At 38.9% G+C, this 13,864-nt stretch overlaps 1 protein-coding gene across 4 annotated transcripts in view; it reads right to left on the minus strand.

Annotated features, from left to right (window-relative positions):
* The window catches only part of RBMS1 (RNA binding motif single stranded interacting protein 1), a 138,169-nt gene extending 124,725 nt beyond the window's left edge, over positions 1 to 13,444 (minus strand). For 2 of the 4 annotated variants that reach the window (XR_014493427.1, XR_014493428.1), the window contains exon 1: positions 13,053 to 13,341. Coding sequence is in view for 2 of the 4 variants with exons in the window: in XM_083370712.1 (XP_083226838.1) it covers positions 13,053 to 13,127 (75 nt within the window). In the remaining 2 variants the exon portion in view is untranslated. Of the gene's footprint in view, positions 1 to 13,052 lie in introns of all 4 variants that reach the window. The other 2 variants (XM_083370712.1, XM_083370711.1) reach the window with 1 other exon arrangement.
* Positions 13,445 to 13,864: the final 420 nt, after the last annotated feature.

Genomic DNA, 13,864 nt, shown 5'->3' on the forward strand with positions numbered 1-13,864 from the left:
CTTCATGCTCTTGACTGACCTTCTTCTCTTCTATGATTAAAATCTGCCACTTCATGCTCCAGCATAAGATTCTCTTTATATATGACAGCTTGAAAAAAGAGAAAAGTACCTATTTCTTCATTTTTAGTCATCCATCTGTCCATCCATTCATTCATCACATTTATATAAACATCCATCTCATGAATGTAACTCTGAGAAGCATACAATAAAATGGACCATTAAAAACATACATTAAAAATCATACCATAAAAAAGCATTAATATTGTTCAATGGAGTAAGAGACAGCAACTTTGATATTATATACAACATAGCCATCTCACCAGTTCTCTTTCTCCCAGTGATCCCCAAGCTGTGGAGATAACCATGTTTTAAGTGACTTCCAGAAGCCTGGCAGAAATGTGGCCAATGTCACTTTACCTTGGATTGCAAGCCTCATGACTAAATATTAATTTGAAAGACAATGCATAGCAACATCAACTAAATTAAAACAGAATGCTGGTTTGGTACAGTAAATTTATCATGCCCCTATTGGCAAAGTTTCAAGGATACTGAGATGTATTCTAGTTGACCTTCTTCCTTGCAGACAGGCAGTTTACTATACCTAAAAGGTAAAGGTTCCCCCGCACATGCGTGCTAGTCATTTCTGACTCTAGGGGCTGGTGCTCATCTCCGTTTCAAAGCCGAAGAGCTAGCGCTTGTCTGAGGACGTCTCTGTGGTCATGTGGCCGGCATGACTAGACGCCAAAGGCGCATGGAGCGCTGTTACCTTCCCACCGTAGTGGTCCCTATTTTTTTACTTGCATTTTTATGTGTTTTCAAACTGCTAGGTTGGCAGAAGCTGGGACGAGTAACAGGCGCTCATTTTGTTACGCGGCACTCGGGATTCGACCCGCCAAACTGCCGACCTTCTGATCGACAAGCTCAGCGTCCTAACCCACTGAGCCACCGCATCCCTCATTTACTATACCTATAGGGTAGCAAAACAATGAAATGTAGGATGTAGCAATAGATAACAATAAGAGACTGAACAGCCATTTGTCTGGAATGGTATAGGGCCTCATCCCCGAGCAGGGGATTGGACTAGAAGACCTCCAAGGTCCCTTTCAACATTATTATTCTGTTAAGGTATCAGCAAAACTAGTAAACCGACTCGCTCAACAGGTAAACAAGTATAGGCAGTCTTCAACTTACATTTTATTTAGTGACTGTTCGAAGTTACAACAGTACTGAAAAAAATGATCATTTTTCAGACTTGTGACCATTGCAGTATCCCCATGATCATGTAATTAAAATTCAGATGCTTGACAAACTACTCATGTTTATGATGGTTGCACTGTCCCACTTTTTGCGACCTTCTGACAAGCAAAATCAACAGGGAAGCCAGATTCACTTAACAACGTTGTTACTAACTTAATAAGTGCAGTGATTCACTTCACAACTGTGGCAAGAAAGGTCGTAAAATGGAGCAAAACTCACTTAGCAAATGTCTCACTTAGCAACAATTGTGGTCATAAGTCGATGACTACCTGTAATTTGCCCTTCCCTTTGTTTAATTATTTGCTACTTTCTTTTTTATTAAGTATTGCTTATTGGACGTTGTAATCCAGGGGTCTTCAAACTTGGCCCTTTTATGACTTGTGGACTTCAATTCCCCGAATTCCTCAGCCAGCATGATTTAGTATTAAAATATTCTGGAAACAACTCATATATTGTTTATTTTCTAGCCAAACAGACTTTCCAAGTAAAGCATTTAAAAAGTTAAAATCAGATTAATTTCCGTTGGTTTAGAGTCTAAACTTTAGACTTTATGCTAAACTAAATTTACTTAGGGTTTCGTGAATGAAATTGGCTGGGTTCATCACCACTTAAAAACCATATCCTGGGTTTACACAACACATTAGAGGCAGCAAAGCACATGATAGCCTAATACAATGTACAAATCACCCAGGGGAACTTCTCCCATCTAACTTCCATTTTGCAAATTGTATTTGTCCTGATGGAGGGACACTTAACTGTCCTCTGCAGTGCAAAATAATAATTTAATTACAAATAACACTCTTGTGAGTTGTTTGAATTTTTCAGTGGTAATACAACTTATTTCTCATCTCTCAAAATGTTTATTTTCAGGGCAGAATTAAGACTTTGGAGGGCAACGATATTCTGTAATTGAAACTAACTCAAATACTATCAGATTTAATAACATTTCAATATAGTCTGGAACCAATGCTGGTAATTAAAATTTCAAAATAGTAAAATAAATTTCTAAAAATGACTTTCTAAAATAAATTTGCCCTACATTAAATGGATTTAGTGGTAAAGTACAGGTGAACTAAGGTGTTTAGATGAAGTGTTTATGACATAAACCAAATGTTATGTTCTGACTAGCTAAAAAGCACACAACTTATATTCAGAAATAGCATTTTTTTTTAAACCTCATCCACTCAGGATTGCTGTCCTGCAGCCTTTGTTGTGGTTGCACAATGGTTAGAATGCAGTATTGAGGGGCTGACTCTGCTGATTGGCAAAGTTCAATTCTCACCAGGTTCAAGGTTGACTCAGCCTTCCATACTTCCAAGGTCAGTAAAATGAGGACCCAGATAGTTGGGGGCAATGTGCTGACTCTGTAAAACTGCTTACAGAGGGCTGTGAAGCGGTATATAAGTCTAAGTGCTATTGCTATTGGTATTTCTATTTTTTCTAGAAATAAGACATTTCTTTACCATTGTTAAATACAGTACTAAGTTTTTCCAAACTACCTGAACTATTGTGGAGTGCAAACAAAATACAAAATATAAGTTTTCCACCTCTGAAAAATTATTTCCTCTGAGATCAGTTTGGTCTGACCTTGTTGGTCTTCTGCAAGGACTAAGATACGGTTTTGTTACCTGGATTTGCAGCCTGTATTGCTAAAAAAATGAGTGTGCTGTCCCTGAAAATCATAGTTTTATGGTTTTGCATGGTTTTTAATTAATTTTTAATTAATTGCATTTGGCTTTTTTTGCTGTTATTACTTTGTTGTATTCTTTTGTGTTTTTATCTTGCATCTTTCCTGTAATCGGATGTGTGAGATGGGCAACTATATAAATTCACCAAATAAACAAATAATAAAATCTAAATCAAATGTTCCATTTATTTTGAATGAATTTTCTTTTTAAGAAACTTGTGAATTGTTGGGTGGCATGGATATGTATGGTATGATAAAGCTAAGGTTAATTTGATTTTAAAAATCACTTCGTTAGATACTGTATGCCATACTGAGAATATGGAATAGATATAAACCCAGGTGCCCAAAATACCTTTGTGGCTCTCAGCACAAGAAGCATTTTACATGGGAGAAATGATAAGTAAATACAAGTGGCTAACTTAATGCTACATGTATTTTGTCAAGGAGAATGCAAAATAAAATCAAGCGAAGATCTGGTGAGAAGAAGATACACTTGTCAATAGGTTTGTTATATGTATTTATTAGAAAAGTTTAAAATAAATAAAAGAACTTTTGGTTTTGACCATTATAAGACTGAATTTGAAATAGAACTGTCTACAAACGATGAACATACTATTGTTGAAGGATACAGACTTCTACTGCAATTTGAAACAGAAGAACAATATAAAATGAGCTAAAATGGGTATTTTGGTTACAAATGGAACATTGGTAGAATATGTGGTTGAAACAATTGAAATTTATATTACAATATTAAAGAGAATTTTTATAAAACGACACCGGAAAAATTGTCTAGACTGTATTAAGGTCTTCCAAATTTATGTTGGAAATGTAAACAAGAGGGGACTATTTTCTTTACTCTAAATATTAGTTTTTATCTTTCTTTTCAAGAACTTTAATAAACACACACACACACACTTGTGAATTGTAATTAAAGACAGATTATATCTACCATCCTCACACTACAGATCCCTGAACATTGTACTTTACGTACTAAAAACAGTTGTAACAAATGCATAAAAGCAAGAGGTAGACAATAGGAAGTCCTTCATTCAAAGTATCACTTAACCATGACCTCATTAAGTTGCCTTAGGCGTTACTCTCATTCTTAGCCAACACTATTATCCTGAAATAGTACTGGCCTCTTTTCCACGAGTATGAAAATGTACAGAGCTAATGAATGGGAAGTGCTTTAGGTAGAGTACGGGAAACCTCAAACCTGTAAATAAGAATAGGCTCTCCAAAGATCTCACCTAGTTCTCTGGGACTTTCTTCTTTGCTAATGTGCTGGTGGGCTTCTCTGTTCCTTTATCAGCAAAGGAGAGCCTCTGGGGGCCCAATTTAGATTGGGGCGCTGGAATAGTATTACACAAACACCAATAATCAATAGCTAAGGGCTACTTTAAAAATGGACTGAGTCATCAGTATTTAATATAGTCATAATCCAAAAATGAAATTAAATGTAATTAAGTCCTTTGAAATCAGTGGGCTTAAAGTACCTAAAACTACATTGGAATTTTACCAGTATGTATAATAAAAGGGAAGTTACGTAACTAATTTTGAATCAAGATAATTGCTCATTATTTTATATTAAACCCAGATAGACCTCTCTGCAGAGGTAAATCAGAGGAAACTTTGCTTTTGAAAACAGTACACTTTTTCCTCTCCACTATACAATGCCATTACGGCCAACTGCTTAGTGAAAAGGATCACTGAAAACATTTCAAAAAAAAAACCAAAAATCAAGCGAAGGATATTGGAGAAAGGCAGAAGAATCAATCCGTTTCCTTCTGCATGGCAAAGCTATCACTGTCTGCATAGGAAGACTCTCAGAAGAGGGAGGAGGGGAAGGAAGCAGCTAGAGCAGCGTTTCCCAACCTTAGGAACTTGAAGATGCGTGGACTTCAACTCCCAGAATTCCCCAGCAGCTATGCTGGCTGGGGAATTCTGGGAGTTGAAGTCCACGCATCTTCAAGTTCCTAAGGTTGGAAAACGCTGAGCTAGAGAACCGTGTTCCAACTGCACCGTCTCCTCTTCCCACCATAAGTCCTCCACTGAAGGCCAAACTTGGAGAGCCAATATTATTTTTTATTATAAGATTATTGTAACAGAAATTTGCAAGACTGAATGCGCTTCTCCCCACTCCTTCCTTTTATTTTCATGAGACCTAGGTAGGGTCATGTCTGAGATGCTTTTTAAATTAGATTTCTGCCCAGGGCTCAGATTTCTTTTATCCAACTGTTGTCCTGGTTGCCACTCTTCTGGCTAGGGAATTCTGGGAGTCGGACTCCCCACATCTTAAAGTTGCCACGGTTGACGAATGCTGCCAAGTAAGAGAGAAAAATAACAGAAATTCCTGGCCTCTGCTAATGTTTGACAGGCTCCCACACTCAATTGACATCATCAACTCCCAATAAAAATCTTTTCCCCCTCCACAAAAAATCACTTCGCTCAGCTAAAAAATGGTTATTCAAGCTTTGGTATGAGGAAAAAATAAGAGCTGTTGGACAACTTTGATTGTATAATTACATTTTACCCATAACATCATTTATCTTTTCCTCTGATGTCCCTAACACCAAGTACAAAAGTACCTAGGCAAATTATCACTCGGTGGCTGCCTCTCTGATTGAGCCAAGACGCAATTTTCAAAGATTTCTCCAAGCCACTCAACTCAAATATGTAAGGATAAACATCAATTAGGGGATACGAAGTATTTTGAACTCAGCCAGGCTTTTATGATCACTCAGGAGGTGATCTGAGCTTGAAAGCTCTGGTTTCAACAACCTGGTCAGGACAACCTTGAAGCTTTCATTGTGGACACTGCTTCTTCAGTGTCACATAGAGCAATGAAACCTTCCTGAATGCTTGAGATACGTAACCTTCCTATTATATTCTGTTTTTAAAATAACAAATACAAAAAGAAATCCAAAACAGAAGTGGATTTTTAGAAAGAAAAAACAATGATAAATTCACAGTTCTTAACTATGTCTGTATATAAAGGTCACAGATTCAAATGCTACACTGTTAAGTGACAATGAGACAGAAACTGTTGTAAAATTGTCCTTTTTCAGGTAACTTTCTCACTGCTTGTAGTGAAGGATTAATTATCAGCTAGCTGCAAGCAATGAAACAACACAACCAGAATTGTAATCACTTCATAAAAATAACTGGTTAATCTCATAAAAAGAAAAGGGACCTCTTTATGTTTTATTCACATACTGTAATCATAGAGAGTTAATATTCACTGCACATAAGAATCAATGTTGCACAGTTAAGCACAACATTTATGTTAAGTCCAACTATTATATAAAATATATTCATCATGTTGTCAGCAATTGTTTAATTACTTTTCATGGTTTAGTGAGTACAGAGTAGTTCTATACCACCAATACAGCCCATGCTTCAGCTGACAAGGAGGTAAATAAAATGATGAGCGGATCATGATCGGAATTGATTAACAGAGTTCTTACTGATGTACTTCCTGTACTACAGTAGCTTCCTCTGCTAAATAACTAATCCAGGGCATTCAGCCCTGCAGACAGTTGGGAGCTCAAGTTTTAAACATTAAGCTTCTTCCTTGTGATGCTTTTGGACCACTTGGTAGTCTCAGACACTACAAATATATTTATATAATAGGCAGCTGAGCTTGAAAACTGTTAGCCCACTCCTATCCAGCCTCAGCCCTTAAATCTGTATTATTTCACCTCTTGCCCCAAACTATGCCAAATATCTTTGGAAAATGTAATAAATATATTTGGGTTTCTTCTTGTTTTTAATCCTTGTATCTTCTTGCAGGAAGCCTCGGTATGTAATACCAATAGGTTAATATTGTAGACAAATAAATGCTATAAATATTGAAAATACAAAATAATCTAAAATTTTCCATTATGTTCCAGAATCATCCAGGAAACCTGGGTTCATTCTAACTAATGAAAAAGTGAGAAACAGAATACAAAAAATAGAAAACGCATTTCATGTAGCATTTTAAAGGCATATCCAAGAAGTTTATTTTCAGTTCATCACTGCTAAAAATAGTAAAATCTGCAAGAATTAAATTGATTGCAGACCACTGTTACTATAGAAGTATAGCTGGCATTGTACTTCTTGTGACAATATTAGCAAGGGAAAATGTATTAGAAATCATTGATCATTAAAGTTCAACAGGACCAGCATTTGAAATAATTAGGGAAGTATTTAGAATTACAATCATCATCCAGTCCAACTAGACAATATTTATTTATTTATTTATTAAATCTGTATGCCACACTTCTGATCTAGACTTTGGGCAGCTTGCAAACATCAAAAACAGTACACATTAAAAGGGATAAAACAATAAATTACAACACTAATAGTGCATCCTTATTCATAGAGATCTTTCACCAATATTGTCAAATAAAACTATAGTGTTTTTAAAAAGATAAATGGAGAAAGAATTGGTGCAAATGAAAGCAACAGATTTTGAGAAATGAACCATATAAATTGGATTTCATCATTTGCCTGAAGACCAAAGTGTCTTTAACTTGTAGGTTCAACAGGAAAACTTCATCTGGCTAACAAATCTTACACTAAGAAACAGAAGAACCACCACACCACAGGGTGTTTAGAGATTAAATGAGTGAACCGCTAATAAGCAATCTGGTACAAAGAAGACAAGTGACCCTAGTGTGACCTTACAGCAATGAAATGGAAACAATGGATAATCTGGTCAGATTTCAGAAACTCAGATTTTGATGCCTCAAAGAGAATTTGTGCTTTTCTTTGAGCACCTCTTTTAAGAATAAGGTCCTGAGAAAATGGAAGTGAGGAGTGATTTTATTAAGAGATCAGACTTAGCATAGTGTTTCTTAAACACTCATGCTTCGCCCCTTACCATTGGCAGAGCAGAGCCAGATATAGTCCTGTACAATAAACCCTATTAATCTGGGGTACGATGGCTGTATCAAAAGAAATCATTTTGTTATAATGATTAATAATCTGACATGTAAGGAAATGGATTGTATCTAATTAATGCTTGACTGTCAAAACAATGAATAACACTGTAAGATTATTTTCCTTCCTCCCCTCTCCCTAAACTATAGAGGTCTAGGGCAGGGGTCCCCAGCCCCCGGTCCGTGGACTGGCATTGGGCTGCAGCATGCCAGAAACTGGTCTGTGCAAACAAGCAAAGCCCCATCCATGGGATGCAGGCAGTACATGAAACCAGCCCCCCCCCCCGTTCCGGGGAAAAACGTCTCTCTACGGAACCGGTCCCCAGTGCTCAAAAGGTTGGGGACCTCTGGTCTAGGGGACGTTCCAGGAAAGACATCAAAGAGAAAGGGAAACTCCCGCTGTCAAGCAAATTTCTGCTAAGGTGATATTAGGTATAGTTCCTTTATTAAAAATGTAGTTTCATGTGAGAAAGGTAATAGATTTCATTAAAATATCCTCAGATTGTTTTAAAGCCCAAGCCAATAAGCCATGGGTCTTCAAACTCGGCCCTTTTATGACTCATGGACTTCAATTTCCAGAATTCCTCAGCCAGAGTGCCTGGCTGAGGAATTCTGGGAGTTGAAGTCCATGAGTCATAAAAGGGCCGAGTTTGAAGACCCATGCAATAAGTAATCAGAAATGCTATTGTACAAGTAGCTATCCAAGAAGGTTTTTCAATGGATTTGTTCTATTCATTCATTCTCCAGATCAATATCAGAGAATAGTTTCTGAATTCAGAATTGTTACCCCTCTCCATACGTTAGAGCGACTATTCCTATTCCTCCTGGTAGAGTATCTTGCCATAGCTTTTTCCCTAATATGATGAAGTGAAATAAATTATAAAATATAACATTTCTGTGATAAATCTTGTTCTTTTTGTAGTTGGTCCACATTCAAATGAGATTACCAGTCAACATTTCTTCTAAAATAAATGGTTAAAAGTATTTATTGCACAATTTTAATTTAAGAAATGGGTCTCACATTAAGAAATGGGTCTCACATCAAAGCCATGTGTGTAAGGGTCCTTGAATTTTTCACGTAATGATATAAATATTATAGATGTATTCTGCAGCATAATTCACTTTGCTTCTTTCAAACTCTTGTACAATCAATCAAATAAGTTTCAATAAGGAAAAAAGGGGTTAATGGTTATATTGAAACAAAATGCTACATTGATATAATTATTTTATTCCAGAGATCATGTGGTACTTAGTCTCAGTGTGAATAAGTGATTAATTTTAAAATAGAACAATGAAAAATTACAACTCAACATACTTAATGATGGAGTTAGTTTATGATCGTAAGACAAGAAATTAGAAAAATATGCTAAATATCTCTTTAAATAGGAATGCTGGCCTAACATTTTCCCACTGAATATTTTGCATAGCATAGGTCAGATTTATGTGTTAATCTGTGAATTGTCAGTAATAAAATCATTCTGCTTCCCAACAACTTACTAAAAATGAATTATCTCCATAGGGATGAATTCTTATTCAATAACTATTTAGCCAACTCCTTCTATTCTGAGGAAAGTCACTGTGTCCTTAATCCACAAAATTTACTCTTTAAATTGAAGACAGGAATACTGAATCATAGCAAGGTCTACAGCTCTGTGCTTCCATCCATACTGAAGAAATAATTGGAATGTTTTGTGACTATTTGCAATGAAGATATTAAAATGGAGACATAATCATCATTCCAGAAGCTTCATACATTTTAAATTGGACAGTCTTAAAAATCACTAGAACATACAAATCCTTTGTATTTTGGTTGAAATTGATAATTGCTCTATTCTACAAAATTAAGACTCTTTAAACGAAACCCAGATTTCTATTGACCATAGGTTGTGCATTCATTTGTTGCTTTTATTTTTATAGCTATGTCATATTCACAACTGATGTGCCTCAACACACTAGAAGTCACTTTGAACTTAGCAGTGGAAAGAGGACATAAGTAACTTGTGAGCTTACTACAGGCATATGACTAGTCATTCTGGGATGGGCTAGAGATCTGTCTTTGAGTAGATCTGATAAAGACCTTTGTTTCCTTACAGCTCTTGTAGGGTTGGCAATTTCCCTCATTTTTTTCTTTGCTTAACTGTAGTCGGATAATCATGGAATACTTCCCATGCAATTTTTATTTGGAATAGCTTTCAAAAAGTTTACTAAAATTTTATCTCAATATAATATGTAAAGCATGTGGAAAATTACTAATGTCAGGCAAACCTGAAGACACTGAAATTAATGGAGTAATAAACAGGGATGTCTGTGTCCCTTTTCAGCCACAACTGTGTCTAATTTGTTGTCTTTCCTGCATTCCCCCCTTCAAAACAGAATCTCACTAAAACAGGAATTGTGAACACAATCATTGTATGTAGTAGTTCACATACGTAGGTTAAATGGCTGTGTGTACCTCTTTTATCAGACAAAGAGATAAAGACTAATGTGATTTCAGACTATAATTTTAATAGGGATTACTGCAATACATGTTTTGGAGATGCCATTGACTGTAGTATAAATCAATATTAAATACTTTATAGAGGAAGCACATTTTCAGAAGATGGTCCTTAAGGCTTTTCTGTAGATGATATCCTATTTACAAGGGCAAGCTTATTACAGTTTTTCTCTTCAATTATTTACAGTGCAGAAAGATAAGAAAGGCTGCACTAGCCATATTAAAATATGTATTTAGTTTCTCTACTGTTAATGGCACACAAAAATGAATTGGAAAAACATTCTTGTGCAAAAATATGGTTTTGTTTACCTGTATTTTTAAATTGATTTTTCATAATGTACCATGTTGGAAATTTGGTTTTTTGCAGCCTGTTGGAAATGACATGTAGGCTTCTACTTTGCATTGCTATGTGAAGCATATACCACCCATACTTGAAAGTAAGTCTCACTGAAGTCAAATCACATGTCATTATGTATTTGAATTACTGTATTACTGAAACTGTAACATTATCAATCCTTATAAAAATTTTAAACCATCTCTTCAAAATTCAAAAGGTCAAAAAAAAACCCACTAACATATTTTATACATGAGGCTACTTTTGATGGAAATATTATGATTCATAACTTGATGTGGAACGCTTCAATTTCAGATGCATACTTAAATTTGCCAAGTTCAAAGTGAAAATGTCTCACTATTACCAAGGATACTAAGTGAAAGAAATCCATGATTCTCAAAACGAAATAGCTAAGAACCCTTCAGGAGGAAACCCACAATTGCTAAAGGAACTCTTGAACACTCTCTGCTCCCAACAACCATAAACAAACAGCATTCTTGCCACTCATAATCGCTTCATTTGTAATTCACACAGGAGGAAAGCTTTGGTTGTAATTCTCACAATCAAGATAATTTCTAGATAATGATACACCTTAAATTGGAATGTGGCTCATATATAGCCATGCAATTAATCACAGATTAATATAATGAACAGTACTAAATGCTCTACTTCCAGATGACTCAGGTAGGTAGGTAGGTAGGTAGGTAGGTAGGTAGGTAGGTAGGCAGGCAAGCAGGCAGACAGGCAGGCAGGCAGGCAAGCAAGCAATCAGGCAGGTCAGTAGTTAGGTAGGCAGACAGATAGGCAGATGATAGACAGATATATAGACAAACCATTTATAGAGCATTTTAACATTTACTGGTGGGCCTAAGATTTGAATAAATATTTTTTAAAAAAACTGTGATAGTGAATCTTCTTTTCCACAGTGCTGTATTAATGTAATACAAGAACAAGAATATACTACACATATCACATAGTGTGTGCATGTTGCACGCAGTGCTATTCACTGGAGAACACTTAGATATCAAATATTCCAGGCAGAGGATGCAATCTCCCTGCATTTGCCAGATTTGCAGCATGATTTGCCAGAGCAGCTATACTGACCAGCTTTGGACATTCCACATGCATCCATAGACACATACCAGAGATGTCAAAGATCTTGGGGAAAATTAACATATCAACCTCCACTTAGTTTTTCTTTTAGGAAGGCAGAGAAAGCAAAATGTATGGTGCAGACACTGGCTAACCAATTTGATTTTAGAAAATGTTACCTTTTCCAAAAGCAAATTTTAAAAATTGCAGAATAAAACAATTCCAGTATCAGACTGCTTAGATGGATGCTTTCCAAAAAATACTAATCTTGCTTTAATTATTTGTAGTTTCCTTGTCTTGTTCAAGATGGATGATTTTATTATTTAAGATAAAACTCGGGGTTCTGCAGGAAATGCATGTACGCACGGTACGTATGTATGTATGCATGTACGTATTTATATATCCTAATCCAACTAGTTCCAGAGTTTAAAGTAGTTCCTGGTTAGTTGAAAGTTATGATGAGAGAGAAAAAGCAATAAATCGCGCCTGTGGGATGCTAAAACTGAATCCTGTTATTTCTGCTCAGAATAAAAACCTAACGGGAAGGAAAAGGGAGGTTTCGTTACATTCTCAGAGCAAAAAAAAAATGCCTATCAGGACACTGGTCTCTTATTTAAGCCTGGGGAGGGGAGGAGAGGAGCAACTGGCATATGTATCAGAAGGAGGGGGAAAAAAATCGAATTATCTCCGGGCGAAGGAAGAAAGTGCGGGGAGGGGGGAGGAAGAGAATGAGCAGGGGAGGCAGTTGAGGAAAGGGGTCAGGAGTCAGAGAAAAGGGAATGGCTGGGAGGTGACACTGAGGACATCAGTCTGAGGGAGAGTAAAGAGGCAGGTCGGGTGCTCGGACCCCAGCGCTTCCGCTCGAAAGCCTGCTTCGTTTCTTTTCTTTCTTTTCCTTCCCTAGCACGCACACACACAACACATACACAGACACACACACACACAGAATCACGTACATCCTAAAAGGGAACAGACGAGGCAGAGTCAGGAAGGGGCTGCCGGCGTATGTGTGCGCGCCCCCAAACGGGGAGCGCGCCTGTAATCCGATGCCACCCGAAGAGCCCCCTCTTCCCCGCCCCGGGCACCCCCCCTCCCTCCCTCCCTCCCTCCCCCCAATCCTTTCCTCTTCCTCCGAGGCTATAGTTAGCAAGGCTGCAAAGTGTAGCCCAGCCCAGCCCAGCCCAGCCCTGCCCTGCAGCCCTCGGTGCCCATCTCTGGCAAGAAAAGAAGGCGAGAGAGCCTGCCCCGGCGGCCGCACCATACCTTCGCCTGCAGATACTGGGGGTAGTAGTAGGTGGTGTACTGGGGGTACATCTGCTGTTTCCACACTTTGCCCATGAAGCTGGAATAAGGGAGCCCGCAGCGCAGGGACGAGGGAGGGCACTTGAACCAGGCAGGGGGAAAGAGGGGGGAGGGAGGAGGAGGAAAGCGACGGCGAAAGGGAGGGGGCTCGCGCTCTTCCCCTCCCCGCACGCGCCTGCTCGCTGGCTGGCTGGCTCCCTCGCGCTCTTTCCTCCCCCTCTCGGCTTCTTCCTTCCCGACGGCGACGGCCCCTCTCCGCTCAGCCCGGTCTTTTCTTTCTTTCCTCTCCTTCTCCGACCCTCCGAAGGCTGCGGCGGGAGCAGCGGCAAGAGAAGGAAGCTGCAGAGGGCACCGAGGACAAGAGTGCTCGCTCGCTCGCTCCTTCCCGCCCGCTCGCCCGGGGACTGGCGCGGGCGCGAGCGCGCTCCCGCTGCAAAGAGTTTTTGCCTCACGAGAAGGAAGAAACGGAGCAGCGCCCGCTCGGTTCCGAGCACCGCCAGGGAAAGCGGTCGAGACCAAGTGCGAGCCGCCGACGCGGCAAAAGACTCCTGGCCCAACCGGGGAGGGGGGCGAAGGAAAGCGGGAGGAGGGAGAGGGGGCAAGAGAGGGAGACCAGAGCGGCGGAGGGAGGGAGGAAGAGAGGGAGGAGGAGGAGGCCAGGGAGGGGGGCGGCGCGCGCGCGCGAGCGGGGCGGCGCTTCGTCCCCAGCCTGGGCTCCGGGGTTGGGATGGGCTTCTCCTACCAGAGGAGAGTTGGGGGGAAGCCGCTGCGGC

The sequence above is a fragment of the Vipera ursinii genome (genome assembly GCF_947247035.1).
Source record: "Vipera ursinii genome assembly, chromosome: 1".
NCBI classification, from domain to species: domain Eukaryota; kingdom Metazoa; phylum Chordata; class Lepidosauria; order Squamata; family Viperidae; genus Vipera; species Vipera ursinii.